The 17,785-nt window shown below is 40.5% G+C and overlaps 1 protein-coding gene across 1 annotated transcript in view; it reads right to left on the reverse strand.

Moving 5' to 3' along the window:
- Positions 1 to 11,727: 11,727 nt before the first annotated feature.
- Positions 11,728 to 17,785, reverse strand: part of FRK (fyn related Src family tyrosine kinase) — a 57,758-nt gene continuing 51,700 nt past the window's right edge. Inside the window, exon 8 of the mRNA XM_014573682.3 lies at positions 11,728 to 16,274. Within this exon, the coding sequence (XP_014429168.1) occupies positions 16,063 to 16,274 (212 nt within the window). The 3' untranslated portion in view covers positions 11,728 to 16,062. The remainder of the gene's footprint in view (positions 16,275 to 17,785) is intronic.

Here is a 17,785-nt window from a genome sequence, read left to right on the forward strand (position 1 = left end):
CAGAAAAGCCTCTTTCGGAAAAAAAGCAGAAAAAGATATGCAAATTGTAGTTTGCATTTGTGTATCTTTTTCTGACTTTTCTCAGCCTTTGTTTAACTCCTTTTATTGCATGAAGACATCTTAATTTGCACGCTTGTTGGTATCGAACCTGCTTGGCCAAAGCTTCTGCATCATATAGAATTGCAGAGTGTACCACTACTCTATATAATAGGGTTTCCAATGTTAGTGTCACGTGCTTCTCATACACCGCCCCTGAGCTGTTATTCCACACTTTCCCAGCACTCCCTAGTCGGGCCTGCATCTCACATTCAAGCTCATTGTCGTCTATAATCCAGCCGAGTAGGTACTTGAACTGCTCAGTCTGATTTAGTTGTACTTCATTAAGCTCTATGTCTGGTTTCCCGTGTCACCTCCACTGATCCACATGGTCTCAGTCTTGGTCATGCTCATTTTCATTCTACGCCCACTTTGCAGGTCATACCAGTGCTTTACTATGTCCCCCAGGTCCTTCTTGTGAAGAGACTCTTATTGCTCTGTCATCTGCATTCAGCTTCTCACCTTTTCCTGTTGAGATCTGCAGCTGACAGAGTCAATCAATACAATAAACCCACCGCACAAGGGTTCTCCCTGCATGTATGAGAGCAAAGTGAATCCTTCCTGTCCAAGTCGGTGCTGGAAAGACTCAGGTGGACGAGGGGATGAACATTTTGAAAAGCTACAGGGCAGCTTCACTACATTGGAGAAGATCCACTAACTTGTACAATGGGTGGGAGGGACTGGACCTTCCACAGATGAGCATTGCCTTTGACTCTACCAGTGCCTGTTTCACTCCCAAATACCCATCATGCACTGTCCCATACCAGTTCTGCTGCAAGGGAGTGCCTGCAGAGATAACAGAACATGTGCCCCATAGTTTTTAAAGCTGTAGGGAGGCCAGGAGGATGGACATTGTTGTATAAATTAAAGTCTTGCCTGTAGTTATGAGCTACTTTAAACAACTGCCTACCCCAAAGTGGGGGTTAACATCTACTTTAATCTTTGAGAGTTCAGCTCTGTGAGAGCACTTTTTGCAAATTCAGAACTGAGAAGATCTGGTCTCCCTTTGGCACCCATTAGTGTCAGCGGCAGCTGTCCACTCACAGAAGCTGATCCAGCAAAATGTTGAGGTTAAGAAAAGTTACTGGCATGCAACAGCATCATAAGGTACATAGCACTCACAAAATCAGGTGCTCATGGAGAACTGAATGGGGCTCAGGTACCTGAAAGCCTAGCCAACCTGTGCCTCACTTAGGATCTAAAAGGGATGGGAAAAACTGGCTTAAAGCTGTGTTTCCTCAAGTCCAGGGAATACTTTGGAGCAGCTGCTGTGCTACTGCATCTTATATCTGCAGGAAACACACCTTATTAGGCTCTGACACACTCAGTTCTCTAGCAAACACTACCCTACTCCTGTGAATGCTAAGCTGCCCCACATGAGGACCCCTTATGCAAGGGGAACCTTCACCTGCTTTGTTAAGGTCCCTTTCTGTCACCTTTCTTGCTGACTGTGTTGTTGTCTGACTCTACAGCCATACATGTCTTTAAAATCGAGGGTATCAAAAATCCATTATTCCCTCTATACTTAGGCAGAAAAATAATCACTTGAAAGATAGAGTGCAAAGCTTTGAAGAATAAAAATAAAAGGTAAAATGATTTGATTTGAACAGTTACTTTCAAAATGTCTCCTTAAGGTAATCATATTTCCCTATGCTGAATATGGGACATCTGGTAAAGTAACTTATCTTCAAATGAGTTCAATGGCAATAAATCAAAACAATGCAGTATTCAAATGAACATTAAGATGACTGTGCCCCCGTTAAAAAGAAATACTGTGTAGCTGACGTCTTTTTATTTATCTTCTTATCTCTAAGGTTTGCATGGGGAAAGGTCTCTCGCACTCACACACACAGACACACACACATGGATGGGGGTGGCCAACCAACCTAACACAACCCTTTCAGCCCAGTACTTTCCATCTTCCATTCCTGGCTGGGCCCCAGAGACATACCTGTCTCTCTTGGTACCTGGCACAGTGTCATGTGGGGTGAAGGTAGGGTCATCACTCTCCTCCCCCAATTTCTGTGAGGAATCACACTGGAACATGGCCAGCAGCAGCCTTTCAGCACTGTGCAGGAGGGAAGGGACAGGAGCTGCTTTCAACTACAGGGGAGTGGAGTTGTGGGGTAGGGATGAGTTGGCCCATGTCTTTGCAGAGTTCATCTCATCCCATCTCCCCCACTCTCCTGCTGTTCCCCTGTGGCTAGAAGCAGAACCCCTTCCTGCCCAGCTAGCACCTCCAAGCAGCTTCTGGCCACTGACATAATCCAGCCACCTCCTTTTCCTGGTCTACAGTATAGCCCCCAAGGGGCTACTGAGAAGCCTGCAGGGTTGGGGCACAAACAGGTTGGAAAGAGCGTCCTCACCACCATGCCAGTGCTTAACTGAGCGGAAGAGAAGCTTCCCCATGCCAGCGCTGTGTGGGGCTTTTGCGCATGCAGGGCTTGGGTAAGAGGGTCTTGAGCTTTCCATGCCTGCCAGTCCAGCCAGGGGCAGTGAGGGGGAAGAAGGAGCCTACCAGCCAGACTCTGGGTGAGCTGAATGACCTGACCAGAGGCTGATTATCCACACTCTGCCAGAGCAGATGTGAAGGAACAGCAGGGCTGAGGGGCTGAAGGGGCACAGCAGGGAGAGAACAGTGAGGGGGAAGCATGTAAAGGGCTGCTGGGTGTGCAGCTGGGGTGACATGTAACCAAACACTGCGCTGCCCACACTCACCAGTCACTGAAGCAAACACCCCATGGCTGGAAATGGAAGAGGAGGTGAGGGGAGGCCTGCTGGCTAAGAGCTGGCACACGGCAGCTTTGCTCTGCACTCTGCACACAGTGTTGGCCCTGCACTCTGCAGCTTTGCTTGACCACCAGCCTTGCACACTCACCCCATTGTCAGCCACTGCACCAACCCATTCACCGCTGCGGTATGGGAGGCTGGCAAGCAAGTATCTAGCCAGCAGTAGAATCCACCAGTACTGATGGGAGGAGAGAGATAGTAAATATTTACCCATTTTAAAGAAAAAGTAGACATCTGCAGGAAGGCTTAAACACAGGACTGTCCCTTTAAAAATGGGACATCTGGTCAGACTATGTCTCCCCGAATATTACAATAGGATTTTCTTTCTTTTTTCAAAATGCTGAACATGGCTAATAAAGTCATTTAACCCAGAACTAATCAACTGTTGTCTAAAGTATAGCATGTTCTAACTAACCATACCCATCTGAAAGTTGTAGAAAGTTTCCTATGGTGTTTGCATAGCCAAAGAAATGTACTTATAATGATAGTGTGCAGCTGTAAATTTTAATTCTAGATGGACAGCAGTTTAATTGTACTCATAAAATATAAAAGATGATAAAATAGAGAGGTCAGATGGGCTTAGCCTTGAAAAATACTATCATTATGATATCATATTGATATTAATCATAAGTTAACTCAAAATCAATATTTTATGCTTGTACTATATTTAAATTATATTGCTGTAAAGTACATTAAGTAGGCAATAATGAAAACAGTTATTCCACAGACCAAACTAAGGAAGGGCCAATGCAATAAGCAATTTATAACACTAATGTACATATCCTGCTGTAAATGTTCAAAAACCATTAAAAATAAATCTTGTATAGTATCTCCTTGTAACGCCTAATCTAACAGTACAGGGGAGTAAAGAACTAAACTGTGGTTATTCACCAGTTCTCTGGGCTCTTTAGGAACATTTTTATTGCAATTGGTTTCTGAAGCCACATCAATTGTCTCAAGAGAGGTAGGATGAGTAAGAAAAACTGCATAAAATGATTTTTAGTGCTTCAGGATCTATAATTGGATACATGGGTAGATTTACTTTCTATGCAATATCCACTGATTTACCATCAGAAGTAGTTAAATGCCTCAGAGCTGTTCAGGGTTGGAATTGATAAATACGCTTTTTTCATATTTAGTTGTGATCCATTGGGGGAACAAGTAAAGCTGTATGCTGTGTGTGTTCCTGTAGTTTAGTGGGTAAACTGTTCTCAACTGATTTTGAGATAATATGGCCAGAAATCAGTATGGTGCATGGAGAGGGAATGATTCTTCTCAGATTCTCTCTTTTAAAGAGTTTATGGCACTTCCGCAGCTTCAATCTAGTGTTGAGTTTAGGTAACAATCTGTGCCCCCACCTTGTGGACAATTTGAGAACTGTTAGCATATTGCATGCTATGTCAACAGTTCCACTGGTTGCTCATTCGCTAAATTGCAAAAAAGGCCCGTGTCAAGCTATGTTACATTTAGCAGCAATGTTCTAGAACACATCTTTTCAATCAAAACTCTGGTTAAGATTCCTATGTCTGATGAGGCCTAAAAACTTATTGACAGTTATATTTCTCCCCCTTTCCCTTTGTTTTCTGTCATAAATTGGGTGTTTCCCCCTTTTTTCACCACTCCTCAGAGGAAGTGGATTTTGCCCACAAAAGCTCATGATGCTATATATATCTTTTTGTTAGTCTGTAACTTTAGAAAAACAATGAGTAGTCCTATAACAACTTAGGGTATGTCTACACTACCACCCTAGTTCGAACTAAGGTGGTAATGTAGGCAACCAGAGTTGCAAATGAAGCCCGGGATTTGAATTTCCCAGGCTTCATTTGCATAAAGCTGGGCGCCGCCATTTTTAAATGTCCACTAGTGCGGACTCCATGCCCCACGGCTACACGCTGCATGGACTAGGTAGTTCGGACTAGGCTTCCTAGTCCGAACTACCGTTACTCCTCTTTTCATGCGGCACGGAGTCCGCACTAGCGGACATTTAAAAATGGCGGCGCCCGGCTTTATGCAAATGAAGCCCGGGAAATTCAAATCCTGGGCTTCATTTGCAACTCCGGTTGCCTACATTACCACCCTAGTTCGAACTAGGGTGGTAGTGTAGACATACCCTTAGAGACTAACATGGCTACCACTCTGAGACTCTAGGCTAAATCTAGACTGCCACTTTTTATCAGAAAAAGGTACAAAAATTGCGCTCCACAATTTGCGTACCTTTTTCCGATAGTTTTGTCAGAAGAGGCTTTTCCAAAATTTGGCCTTTCTACACTGAGCCAAATTTCAGAAAAATCTCCTCTTTTGAAAGAGCCCTTCTTTCTCATGGCATGAGGAAGACAGGGCTTCTGAAAGAGCATGTCTGCTCTTCCGCAAAAAAAGGTTGGAAGAGTAGATGTATTCCCTGGATGCGGCTGAGTTTTTCCAGGATGAAAAACTCTGTAATCTAGACATTGCCCCAAGGAAAAAGAATGTTTAAAAATGTGCATACATTCCTGAAGACCAAAGTAATTGATCTTATGGTTGTAATTTTTGTTCAACCCCATCCCTAGAGGTTAACTTCTCTAAAGATGCCTTGCCTTAATTTGGAGCCCAATCCTGAAAATAGTTCTGTAAATATGAGCCTGAACCAATTCTTAATTGAAGTCAATGGGAGCTGGATTAGGCCCTAAAACATGCCGGCATGCAGCCTCATAGAAATTAACACAATACCACATGGGTTCAACTACAAGCATGGAGTAAATATCTGCCGAGTTAAACTCCTAGGGTACAATTACACAGCCAGTAGGCTCCCATGTCTGCTGGGCTCAGAACCAGTGTTTCCTCCAATTTTTTATGTCCAAGTGAGGGATGACTTTCGTTAGGTGCACCAATATGGAGGTGATGTATCACATAATAAAAGTTATTTTGCACACTGACAATGTGTAGTGGAGGTGGCAGCAAGGGGTTGGAAAGCTGGAGGAGGCTCAGGGCTGTGTGTATGGCAGGAGTGTGGCAAAGGGTTAGAGCGTGGGGTGAGGGCTCTGGCCAGGGGTGCAGGCTGCCCCAAGGAGACAGGACTACTCCCACCCCTCTCTCACTGCAGCAGCTTGGGACCAGGTGAGAGGCACCTTTCCACAGTCACTGCAGCTCCAGTGGGCACAGACCAGGGAAGGTCCAGGATAGGCTGAGGGGCCAGGGAAGGGACATCGGTCACCTGCCAGCAGCAGCTATGGGGCAGCTCCAGACTGGGAGCCATGGCCAGGGGAGAGATGCCCCCTCTCCCAATCTCAGCACAGAGGAGCGGTGGCTGGAAGACAGCCACAGGGTACACTGTGGCACTAACAGTAGCTATGTAAATATTTGGGCTCAGGCTGGAACTCCTCTTCTCTCCCCGTGCTCCAGAGCTCAAGCCCAAGCCTGGACATCTACACAGCTGTTATTCATGACATAGCTTGAGCCTTGCAAACCCAAATCTGTAGATCAGGGCTCTGAAAGTCGCTGCTGCAGAATCCTGCTTGCCGTATAGACATATCCTCAAACAGATAGTTTCTCAGGGCAGGCACATTGTCTGGTTTATCTGGAGCAGCCCATGTATGTTTATGACCCTAGTATACATCAGCTTTGTGCATCCAGGTCAGTTTCCCCATATGGGTGGAGGGGGATGGTGCAGGGATTAGCAGTGAAGGAGTGCGGAGATTAGAGGTGCAGGAGGGAGAATAGGCCTTTCTGTGTGTTTGCTGCCAATTGCCTGTTCCCTCCCTGCTCCCCGCTGGACCAAGACAGGTGTGAACAGCACCGTCCCTGCAAAAATCTACTGGCCGCAGGTAGATGGTGATGGGTAGAGGAGCTGAGCTGCACCAGGAGGGAGGAGAACATGGCCTTGAGTCAGGGCAGGATGAGATCACTCCACTCAGCTGACCTCGCTCTCTCTCCACACAGGCTGTGAGGGACTTGCTCTAGCCAGCAGCCAAGGGGTTGGGCCTGTGGGGTGGGCAAGTGGACCCGGTGGCATGGAGAAATCTGGCCCCCGCACAAGTTTTTGTCCAGCGCTGTGCCCCCTCAGCATACTGGGGTCAATGGGGCATCATTTTATAATCCTGTGTAGGGCCCCATAAACCCTAAGGATGGCCCTCATCCTAGGATTTAGGTTTAGACCATTCCAAAGGATAAGTACAAAGCCCCTATAGTTCTTAGATTCTAATCCTTGTAAGCCAATCCCTGTGCATGTCTGGAGCCTTACTGTAAGCCCCACTGGGGTCTCCCCACAGCTTCAGCAGTTCTCCTACACGGATACAATTGTAGAACTGGGTTTTATTGTGCGGCTAGGGAGGAGGATAAATGGAGCAGGCTAGCATGAGGTGACTGTTCTTCACTAGAGTGAATTTCACCCAAACTGAATAGCTAAAGAATGAAATAACTTCTTTTCCTGGTCCAGACAGGATTTTTAAGACATGCTGAGGCCTTAAACTATGTCAATTTTAAGAGGCCCCATAGCATTACCAAAAGTACATATTATTCCCAAAGAAAGGACAATTAAAATACCAATACCAATACATAGGAAAGGATGCAACTAAAAATCAGTAATTCTTTGGTATTTAGAGACCCCTCATAATCTGAGGCTATAAACTGTAACTTACTTACCTTGTGCATAAATCCAGTCCTCTCTGGTCATATCATATAATTTGTAAATAGGTGTATCCAACATTTGTTGCTTGTTCATTTTAGCCACAGTCCATTAAAAATAAAATATGAACACATTTAATGATGCGCCTTAATTAGACCTTGTCAGAAGAACAGGAGTATTAAAATTGAAACATTTCATCCATCCAGTTTATGACAAAAACTGTTGCTGATGGTTACAAAACATTCCAACAGTTCTATCCTGAATCACGTAGAAGAGGCAAAAAGCAGAATTTTCACTCAAATTTCCAATTAACTAAAGTTTACAACTTGTTTGTTTTTTGCACCTTTGAATGTTTGACCTAAGACTCCCTCCGTGGGTTGTAATTAAGGCACCCACCAACTTTTCTTTTCTCTCTTTTCCTACAGAAGCTGATGGGCAAATTTTGAGGAGCTCAAGTTCTTCCCAATGCCCAGAAGAAACACTCAGTTCCATTTACGGATTACATTGTCTGTAAAATTCCTTTTAAACCTTAGCCAGAATATGGATGGCAGGAAAAAGATGTTCAAGAACCCCCCTGGTCATTGTGTAGGAAAGAGCATATTAGCTGTTTTCTCAAGTGTTAGCCTTGATCTGTTTCCTATCCATATTCCCCAAAGCTCTATAATTTCTTGTAGGCAGATTTGCCTCATTTCTGGTTAAAACTCAGATTTGCTTCATTTCTGGTTAAAACTTTTTCACTTGGCACTCATGTAAAGACTGCCCCTGTCCTCCTCTGAAGTTATTTATGTTTCATTCTGTTTGAGTTGGGAGTTACCAAGGTGTGCCTCTGAACAGAGACTTGTGAGTGATAAAAGCATGTTTCAATCATAAAAGCTCTTTTCTTTTTTTTCAAACACTTTGGGAAAAATGTGCAGTTTCATTCTGCGTACAGACTTGAGTCCTGATTTTGCAAAGACTCATCTTACTTGACTTCAGTGGGACTACTCAAAGTTCATAAAATTAAGTATGTGTGTAATTCTTTGCAGGATCAGACCAGATTTTGCTCAATATTGCTCAATATTGCTTTTAGCATGGTGGTTCACTTACTTTCATTAGCTTTCCCCTTTCCTCACTGTCACAAATTTTATTTCCTTGTTTCATTGTTAAAACTCATTCCAGTACAACAGTAAGAAGGTTTGTATTTGTTCTTGCTTTCAGCTCAGAAGAAATACTGAAATTCAGCACCTGCTGTGATGAAAGTACCATGCCAGGCAGCTGACATGAAATGCTGCCTTCAAGCTTTGACCTTTATTGTTAAGGGGTTGTGGTTAGGTTACAATTAGACTTACCGGGTTTTTAGGAATCAAAACGTTTCTATAAAAATTTCCTTCCTGCTGAAATGTGATATATAATTTCTTAGGTAATACTCTTTCAAAAAAAGTAGTACTTGAACCACACCTGAAAGAAGAAAAAAGTTTTACATTCAATTTAAAAAGAACCACCTTTTTAAAAAATGAGTTAATTGTGTGGCTAGAGCAATTTTGTCCCTTTTGGTGCCAGCAAGGTACTTGAGCAACATGAGAGAGCACATTGAAAGGGTGATGTAGCTATGATGTCTGCATGTGACTGAAAAACTGATCTTTCATTCCAAATTTAAGTCTAGTATACTGTATATATCTTATATGTGAGACCTGGGACCAAGTTAAGGTAGAACTAGTTCTAGTGCATTCATTACCCATTCCCTGTAGGAGCTGGTGGATTATTGATTGGGTTATTTCATAATTATCTTTTTTCTGCATCACCTCAAGATTTCCTGCCACCATGATAGCAGTGGACTGTTCTAAGTGGTAGGCTCAGATCATGTAGCCGGTCATACTTTGGATCTTGTGTTTGGGCTAGGATCAAAGGTTAGGAGAATGGGAACTGGCCTTATCATGGATCAGTCATTAGCACTTGTGGTTTAACTTGGCCGTCAGCTCTCCTGGTAGTGCAAGAAACTTGCTTTGATGGTCTACCCTTGAAGCTTAAAAGTGTCAGAAGGGTTTTCAAAGCTTCTGAAGTCATTCCCTTAATAAATGACTTGGCTGATGGTTTAGTTGAATTGAATAATATTATGGCAGGTGTCACCGTGTGTTACTGTAATGGTCTTCTACACTCTTTTTCTTAGCTTGTGAACAAATGTTAAGTCTCAGATACCTGTAGTCTTTCTTATGTAAGGTTTTTTGTAGAGGCAGTGAGTCTTGGAAAGGGAGCTGTATTAAAAGTGGAAGAATTTATTTTCTACCTTCATCTTTTATCTGAGCGAATTAAGGCAGAGTTGCTTTCTGGAAATCAGGTCTCATGTGGAGCAGAGATGCCTGAAATAAAAGCTTACTTTGCTTGTTTTTTGACCACTTTCGAGGTCATTTATGTAAATACATCAATTTACAGTTAGCATATTCCTAGGTTCTGCATCACTGATTTCTCCTCCACTGGGAAGTTATCTTCAAGGCTCCAAAGAACTGCAACTGCTTGGCAGAGAGACAACATTGGCATTAGAAGGACGATCAGCAATAAAATCTTTTGTCATCTGCTATGCCTAGGCATCACTTCCATGGCTTCTTTCTCTTAGGATCTGTCTATACCACTGGACAAAGTCGAATTAAGATATGCAACTTCAGTTACATTAATTGCATAGTGTGACAGTCTGCTGGCCAAGCTAGAGCTCTACCACTACAGCCTGGCTGAAAAGGCAAATTACAGCCAGCTGAGCAAACCCAGGCCTGAAAGGCTAATGGAAGCAGCTGTGTGCCTCATTGGCCAGAGGGCTATATAAGGCAGCCAGTGGCGAAGTGGAAGGAAAGGGTGTAGCTGAGTGTTTTGCTGTGAACAAAAACTCTGTAAATAGAAGGTGGTGGGAAACTGGTACTGACAATAAAAGGCACGGGTAACTGCACCAGGAAGGGTCTCTGGTTAATTTGTGACCCAAGGAGGAGTCCCAGGGCAAGGGGTCTGGGTAAGGACCTTGATACAGTAGCTGAAGTCAAGTAGCTTAACTCGGCTTTTGGCACTATTTACAGTTCAGGAAGTAGAAGGAAGAACACTCTTCCTCCAACTTCCCTTAATCCTCATGAAAGAGGGTTACTTGCATCAACTGGAGCACCCCCTTAGTTTGAATTAGCTGTCTTAATTAGACTGCTAATTTGAACCCTGGAAGATCAACAGCGGCAGATTTCTGTATGTGTAGACATACCCGTAGGCTATATTGATTTTCAGATGATCTTTGACAAGTGTAGTAAGAGCTAAGAAAGCCAGTGACAAGTCTACAGCAGTTAGATTGCACGCTAAAGAGTATAATTCTTATACTGTGGATATACAGGAAGCAAAGAAGAGATTCCTTGCTTTCGTTATGGCATCTGCAAAATTTCAGTCAGTGGATACGTTCAGATTGGTGGACAGTTTGATTAATACAAGTTGCCTCCATATCTTTGTTGAATAGAGTCTGTCTCATGGCAAAATTTCTAGATATTTGTGGGGGGAAATATTCAACTTTGGACCATAGTATCCACATTTATGGAAACAAAGCAGGATCCTGAAGGGAGAAACACAAAGCCTCTCTCTCAGAGTTGCAACCAGTGTCATTAACAGGTGTTGGAAGCGTTAGGAGAACTTTGGACTACAGCTTGTATGTTAAAGTATGTCCTTCCTGGCTGGTGAAAATCAGAAGGGTAGTACTGGGTCTTTTGTTACTAGAGCTGGTCAGTGCCTCTGTTAGGGACAGTAGAATGCTGTAGGCCCTAAAGGAGTCTTGTGTGCTTAAATTACTCAAGAAATCATCTTCTGACAGAAACCTGGTCCAATAGAGCTCGGATTTGACAGCTTCCTGATGCAAGGTGTATTAATTTCACCTGGAATTAGAAAAGAGACTGTGGGACTGAAATGTAGAGGACTGCATAATAGAGCTAATCAAGAAATGGATTTTCTGTTCCATGGGAAAGTCCAACATTTCAAAGTTAGTGTTTGTTCCAAATTGAGAGAAAAAATTGAATTTTTGAAAATTTCTGTGGAATTCCAAAAATTACTTGATTCAGAAACATCAGTGTTTCATTTCAGTTATGAACATTAATTACATTTCAATAAAATAAAATATTTAATTTAAATAATAAGAAAATATATTATAAATTTATAATTTAAATATCAATTATAATATTAATTGGTATTTAGATAACATATAAAAATAAAACCAAAGTGAATTGAGAAATCAAACAAAAAATGCTGCCAAAATGAAATGCTAAATGTAAAAGGATTAATTAAGACATTTTTGCAGAAAAATTTTGCGAGAATCAACTTATCCCATTAAATGTTCTGATTTTGACAAAACTGCATTTTCTGATGGAAAACCGTTCCATCAGAATTATGCACTGAAACTGGTTGAAATTTTTTCAACCTGTTCTAGTGCACTGAATGATGATTTTATAATTTTCAACAACTGGCAGGGCTACAAACTGTTCAACTGATACTTTTTATTTCCACTCAATTGAAAGAAAATAAATAAATATTGAGTGAAAGAAGAACCATGTTCATAAGAATAGAAAAGAAAAGAAAATTGAGAGAAAAAATATGAATAATACAGGAGATTGCTAACGATAAACATTCGGCACTACAGTGAGGGAAATGGCATAAGGGTGCATCTACACAGCACCCTAAACTCGAAATAAGATACACAATTTGCATTACGCAAATTACATATCTTATTTCCAATCTGTTTTGAAATTTGAAATTTGGCATGTTTACACAGTGCCAAATCTCAAAATAATGTGCTATTTCAAGCTATTTCTTATCCCTTGTACAACGAGGTTTATCGAAATGGCAAAATAGCATGTCCATTATTACGAAAAATATTTCAACATAATGGGCAACTTGTGTAGATGTGGGGTAGCTATTTCAGATATCCCAAAATAACCATGCAGTGTATACATACCCTAAATGTCCAACTAGAGAGACAGAAAATAAATCCCTTGTTTTGTCATTGCTATTGTTATACATTTAAAATATATAGTATATTCAGACAAATAAAATATCTGGTGTGACAAATCAATATAGTAAGACATTCATTACATAGGAATGACAGGAAAGAAATACATAGTGCAATATGCTTTTTGTTTTTTGGGGGACTATAACCCATTCTCCTTGGCCCTCCAGAACTTCTCATGGAATCAATACTATTTTGTTATCTGGCCTACTTTCTTCTACACATACTAGCTCCCAACAGATAGAAGCATGTTCAATCAAAAGAAATGACAATCTCTTTCAATCTTTTAGTTCGTTTTCTCCCTTTTCTATTTAGATTCAGAGATTTTAAGGCCAAAAGGGGCCATCGTGATCTTCTAGTCTGACCTCCACATTGCAGGCCACAGACCCTTGCCGTCCCACTAGTTTTGTTGCTGGAAAAGGGACGATATTAGGATCAGCATCTAAGCTCTCCAGGGTTTTTTGTTTGTTTTTTTAACCAAGCCACCTCAGTCCTCACTGCAAAGCTAAAGGTGTTTCACATTCAGATGCCCTAGTCCTATTATAATAATCATAGATGACTATAAAGGTGCCAGCTGTAATACTAGGGGTCTTCCTTCTCTTCCTACATGTATGCCTATTTTCAGCTCTGTTCACTGTGCTGGGAAGTAATGATTCAATCAAGCCACAATCAGACCTTCTGAGGCTTCCTATATATGTCCTAGACTGCAAGTCATCTGTCCAAAAACTTTTCTATAAGAATCCAAAATAAAGTTCACACCCTCTCTAATATTTAGAGTGGAGAATGTAATTTCATTCCTCCAGAGGTTTTTTGAAGTATATGAAGCAGAACACAACTGGGGAGTCATCTTATCTGACTTGACATTTTTTAAACTTATGTCAAATTGCGCTTTTGAAGGACTGCATAAAATGATTTAGTTTATAAAAAAAAGAGCTTGGAATTATATAAATAAAACATCACATAGAAAGGTGTCAGCACAATTTATGTGAAGTGAATGTTACAAGAGCTAGTCTATTGTAGAAAAATTCAGTTTATATCTCCTTAATCCCATTATTCTATCTAAACAGAAATTTATGTCAGTTTCTTAAGAAAATATTACAGTTTCTCATAACTGAATCCATTATTTTCCCTCTATGAGCCATCAAATAAAAACAAGTGAAATAGATTGTTTTGGCAGAACCTTGAACATAAAAGGCTGCAAGAATCAAGTCCAGTAAGTTAAACTCATTTTAGTGTGCACTATAACTGGAAGAGCTAACCTTGATGTTCCATTTAAATCAAGTCTTAGAGAAGAACTCTGAATATAATTGGTACCTGTCATATAAATACAAACTGTTATGCAACTGTTGGGGTCTTCTAGCATCTGGGCAATGTGCCTCAGGTGGCCTATGACTAGGATTCATCACCGAATTTGGTTCTCTGGTTAAGATCATTACCTTCTAATGGATTGGCTTAAGGAAGCAATCTGATAGGAGGATTTCAACTTAGATCTATACTCCACTACCACTAAGCAGGTTTGATCTCTATCAAGGTCTGCTCACCACATAAATTGATTAGTGACGTTTACCCAATCTGTAGAAAAATTAAGAAAAAAAGTAAAAAAGAAAAGCTTTAATATTAAACTGCTCTGTGTTTTACTCTTTGGGGGCTAATTCTCCACTGCCTTGCACTTTCTTACTGGCAGTGAAAAGTGAAGCTAAAATATGATAGTAACGTGTCACAGCCACTTCACATAGATATAAATGACTACAAAAGGTGCAAGGCTGTGGAGAATGAAGGCCTTTATATTTTGTCACAGTAAGAGTGGGGGAAGGAATGCTTCATAGTCTCATGATGATGAGCTACCTTCTATTCTGTAACTGAAGCTCACACTGGGGATGATAATGCTTTCCAACATCACAGGAAAGTTATGGCAGTTATTTGGTTAATGCTATAAAGAGCTTTAAAAGTGCAATTAGTATGCAATAATTGTCGGAGAGTGGAGAGAAAAACAAGGAAAGCAAGGAGGATGGCACGATAAGAATACAGAGGAACAAAGTGAGGAAGAAACAATATAATAAAGGAGGGAGTTTTTCAGTGGACAGAGTGCATGTGGAAAAGAAAGAGATGCTGCTTTCCAAGAAAAGCAAAAATGAGACAAACTGAAGAAGAGATTAAAATTAGGGGGGAAAGTAGGAGGTACTGAAATGGAATCTTGATGTGGAAGGAGAAGAAAATAGCAAGGAAATGGAAGTGAGAATATGCAATGAAAGACATACAAACTTTAGGTTAGTGAATCTTTTCATTTATTTATAGCTATTTTAGGATTTTCCTGGCAGACTCCAGATATCTCTGATATTGGGAGAAAGTAGTTACACTTATTTTGAGCCCTTAGTATATGTTGTGTTAATATTACAGACTACAATGGATTCTATAATTCAATAATTGGAAATGGAGGAAAAATATAGTTCACAATTATGCTGCACACAAAAGCCTTCAAGGTCTAGGGATTAGGCAGAAGCTATATGCCTGGCTAATTTACCTAGAATTAGAAAAAATGTTTTAAATGTTGCTAAAAATGTTCAGGCCCCCATATTAATCAGCAGCATGCTACTCCTCCTTTAGCAGAGGGAGTTGGCCCTAATGTCATCCTGTGCCAAATAAAATACATCTAATATTTTTGAGAGAGAGAGAAAAGGGGGAAATAATCATTTTGCTGACTCTTTTCAAAAGTCTGTGTGCGATCTGAGGCACAGTGCTATAAATCATGTCAGCTGAGGTTGGAATTTTGCAGAATCTTTCCAAAAGATTAAGGCCATGTTGATTTCATTTAAAACAGATCTTTTCAGCTCCATGATTCTGAAAATTTAGGGATTATATAATGTCCCTATCCCCTTCAGTGGATAATAAAAAATCATCAACTTTATAACACTATCTGATTTTAACATGAGTCAACTAATGTTAATTGTGCTTATTTCATAAGCCGGACACTGCCCATATATAAAGCAAAAAAATCATGTTTTGCTGCTATTTTAATTCTTTTCCCAATATCTGTTTAATTTTCCTCTTTAGCAAAGGCATGTGCACTCCATGTACAATCAAGACATTTAATATGGCTGTCCCAGCATGATAGTAATCCCAGGATATTTTTAAAAATAAATGTCTCAAAGCACAGGTCCTGCTGTGCAACAAAGTAATCAGGTTCCTTCATAGTAACAAGAGGATAGGCCTCAGCAATCTAAGGAATAACAAATAAATATTATAGTAGGTAAACAGTGAATTGCATCTATATTATGTTATTCATTCTTTTTCTTTCTTTTGATCTATTATTTAAATAATAAATAGAAGAGAGCTTATTTTACAAGCAAACAAATACAAACAAACAAGCCCCCTCCTTTCAATTTTCTTAATCTTGCAAGACAATGGCTGGCAGAATCTGGAGTGTCCTGGCCTTGACATCGCCATAGCCTTGAAAATGTAAAAAATATTCTTTAGTTTCATCTAATAATTTAAATCTCTTCTCCCTCATATTTTGAGGTTAAATTGATCTCACAGTTCATACTCTTTTAACTGATCATTTGATTTTCTTTGGCTTCTGCCACAAGGTTCATTTCACAAAAGCATTTGCATCAGTATAGCATGTAGAGTCCATATCATAATCTTCCAGTTCCCACTGCAGTGTTTCAAAAGTGGGCCGGTCTTTGGGCTCTGCATTCCAGCATTTCAGCATAATCTCATAGAGTTTATTTGGGCAATTATCTGGTTTAGGGATTCTGTATCCTTTATCCAGCTTCTGGATTACTTGGTAGCCCATCAGACCTGAAACAGATTAAAAAAGAGAAGGAAGAAGAAATGATCAGAAAGTAGCGCCATTTTTACATGCACAAATCTCCTGTGCCAACAAAATGATAGTTTAAATACACAAAACTCAAACTGGGTATAAAAATGGGCTTGTATGTTCATGTGCAAGGACAGAACATGAGACTAGCTCATGCAAGTGATCCATGACCATAAAAATGCATGTGTTCAAATGGAGGTCTACATGTGAATGTCTTTTAAGACCAAATTTTCAAAAGCTCTATGGATCTGTTTATCTTTTTATAGCTGGCCAGCATGGTGGTGCAAAAAATTACCTATAAAAATTTAACTAAAACAACCACCACATTAACTAAAATAAACCACCACATTAACATCATTAACATTCTCAAAATTGTCAAAATGGCCATTAGCCCAGTGTCCATAATGCATGAGCATATCTCTGTTTTTTACACTGCAGCGCGCACATTACACGCTTTAAATGGATGTACATATTTCAACCTTATTTGTATACGTTGTAAGAAACATTTTACTTCTCCAAAACAAATGTATGTACATATATTTTTAAATATAATTTGAACTTTTAATCATTATGGTTTTAATATAAAATAAATGGTCTAAAACTCCAGTACATGAGAATAGAACCTAGACCAGGGCCGATAATAAAGCATAGGGCCACGTGTGGGGGGAACTGACTGCACATGCCTCATGCCAGCCCTGCCCAAAATGGCCAAAGTGTGTCTGAGTGACTGGAATATATGGCCTGTCACCATCCTTTCCTTGAATATAGAGGTCAGCCCATGGAAACTACAACTCCCAACATGCTTGGCATCTTGGATTAAACATTCTACAAATCAGAACCTGTTGTCAATATGCAGGGCACCTCTAAATTACAGTAAAAGTGGCTGAACATGACTCCTTTTGCAAATTAAATGCAGCTATCTGGCTCATGGCAGTTACCAAATATGGCTGCAGGATAGGAAGAAAAATAGACACCCTTGGTTTGCTTTCTTCCCGACTTATTGCTCGGTTCAAATTATAACATTCTCACCACTTCTTTCTAAAATTGGTATTTAACACAATTAAAATAGCCACAAAGTTATTCCAGTGAGAAACCTCTTAGTTCTGGGGATATAGTCTGCTCTGATATTGTTAAATTCACACTTGGATAGTGCTCTTTTAGCCTAAATCCAGTCTGTGCTTCTCTATCTAAATTCTCCCCTACAGTAGAAAATACAAAAAAGTCTTCCTCTCTTCACACATTTTTTTCCTAGCCGAGCCTATGCAACATCTCACTCAGGAATCTCTCCTTCCATGTGATACCTTCATAAAGACAGTGAAACAGGGGTCCACAAAAGCCTCTCCAATTGTACCTTCTAGCACTAGACTTGAATGGTCCAATGTTCCACAGGAATAGCCAACAAGCTAAGCCTATGAACCACTGATTGGTACCAACTAACCAAGTCTTAAATAGCTGGAAACTACAGGTGTTGGAGACCTTTCAGGAGGTCTGA

This window comes from Pelodiscus sinensis, chromosome 3, assembly GCF_049634645.1.
Source record: "Pelodiscus sinensis isolate JC-2024 chromosome 3, ASM4963464v1, whole genome shotgun sequence".
NCBI lineage: Eukaryota > Metazoa > Chordata > Testudines > Trionychidae > Pelodiscus > Pelodiscus sinensis.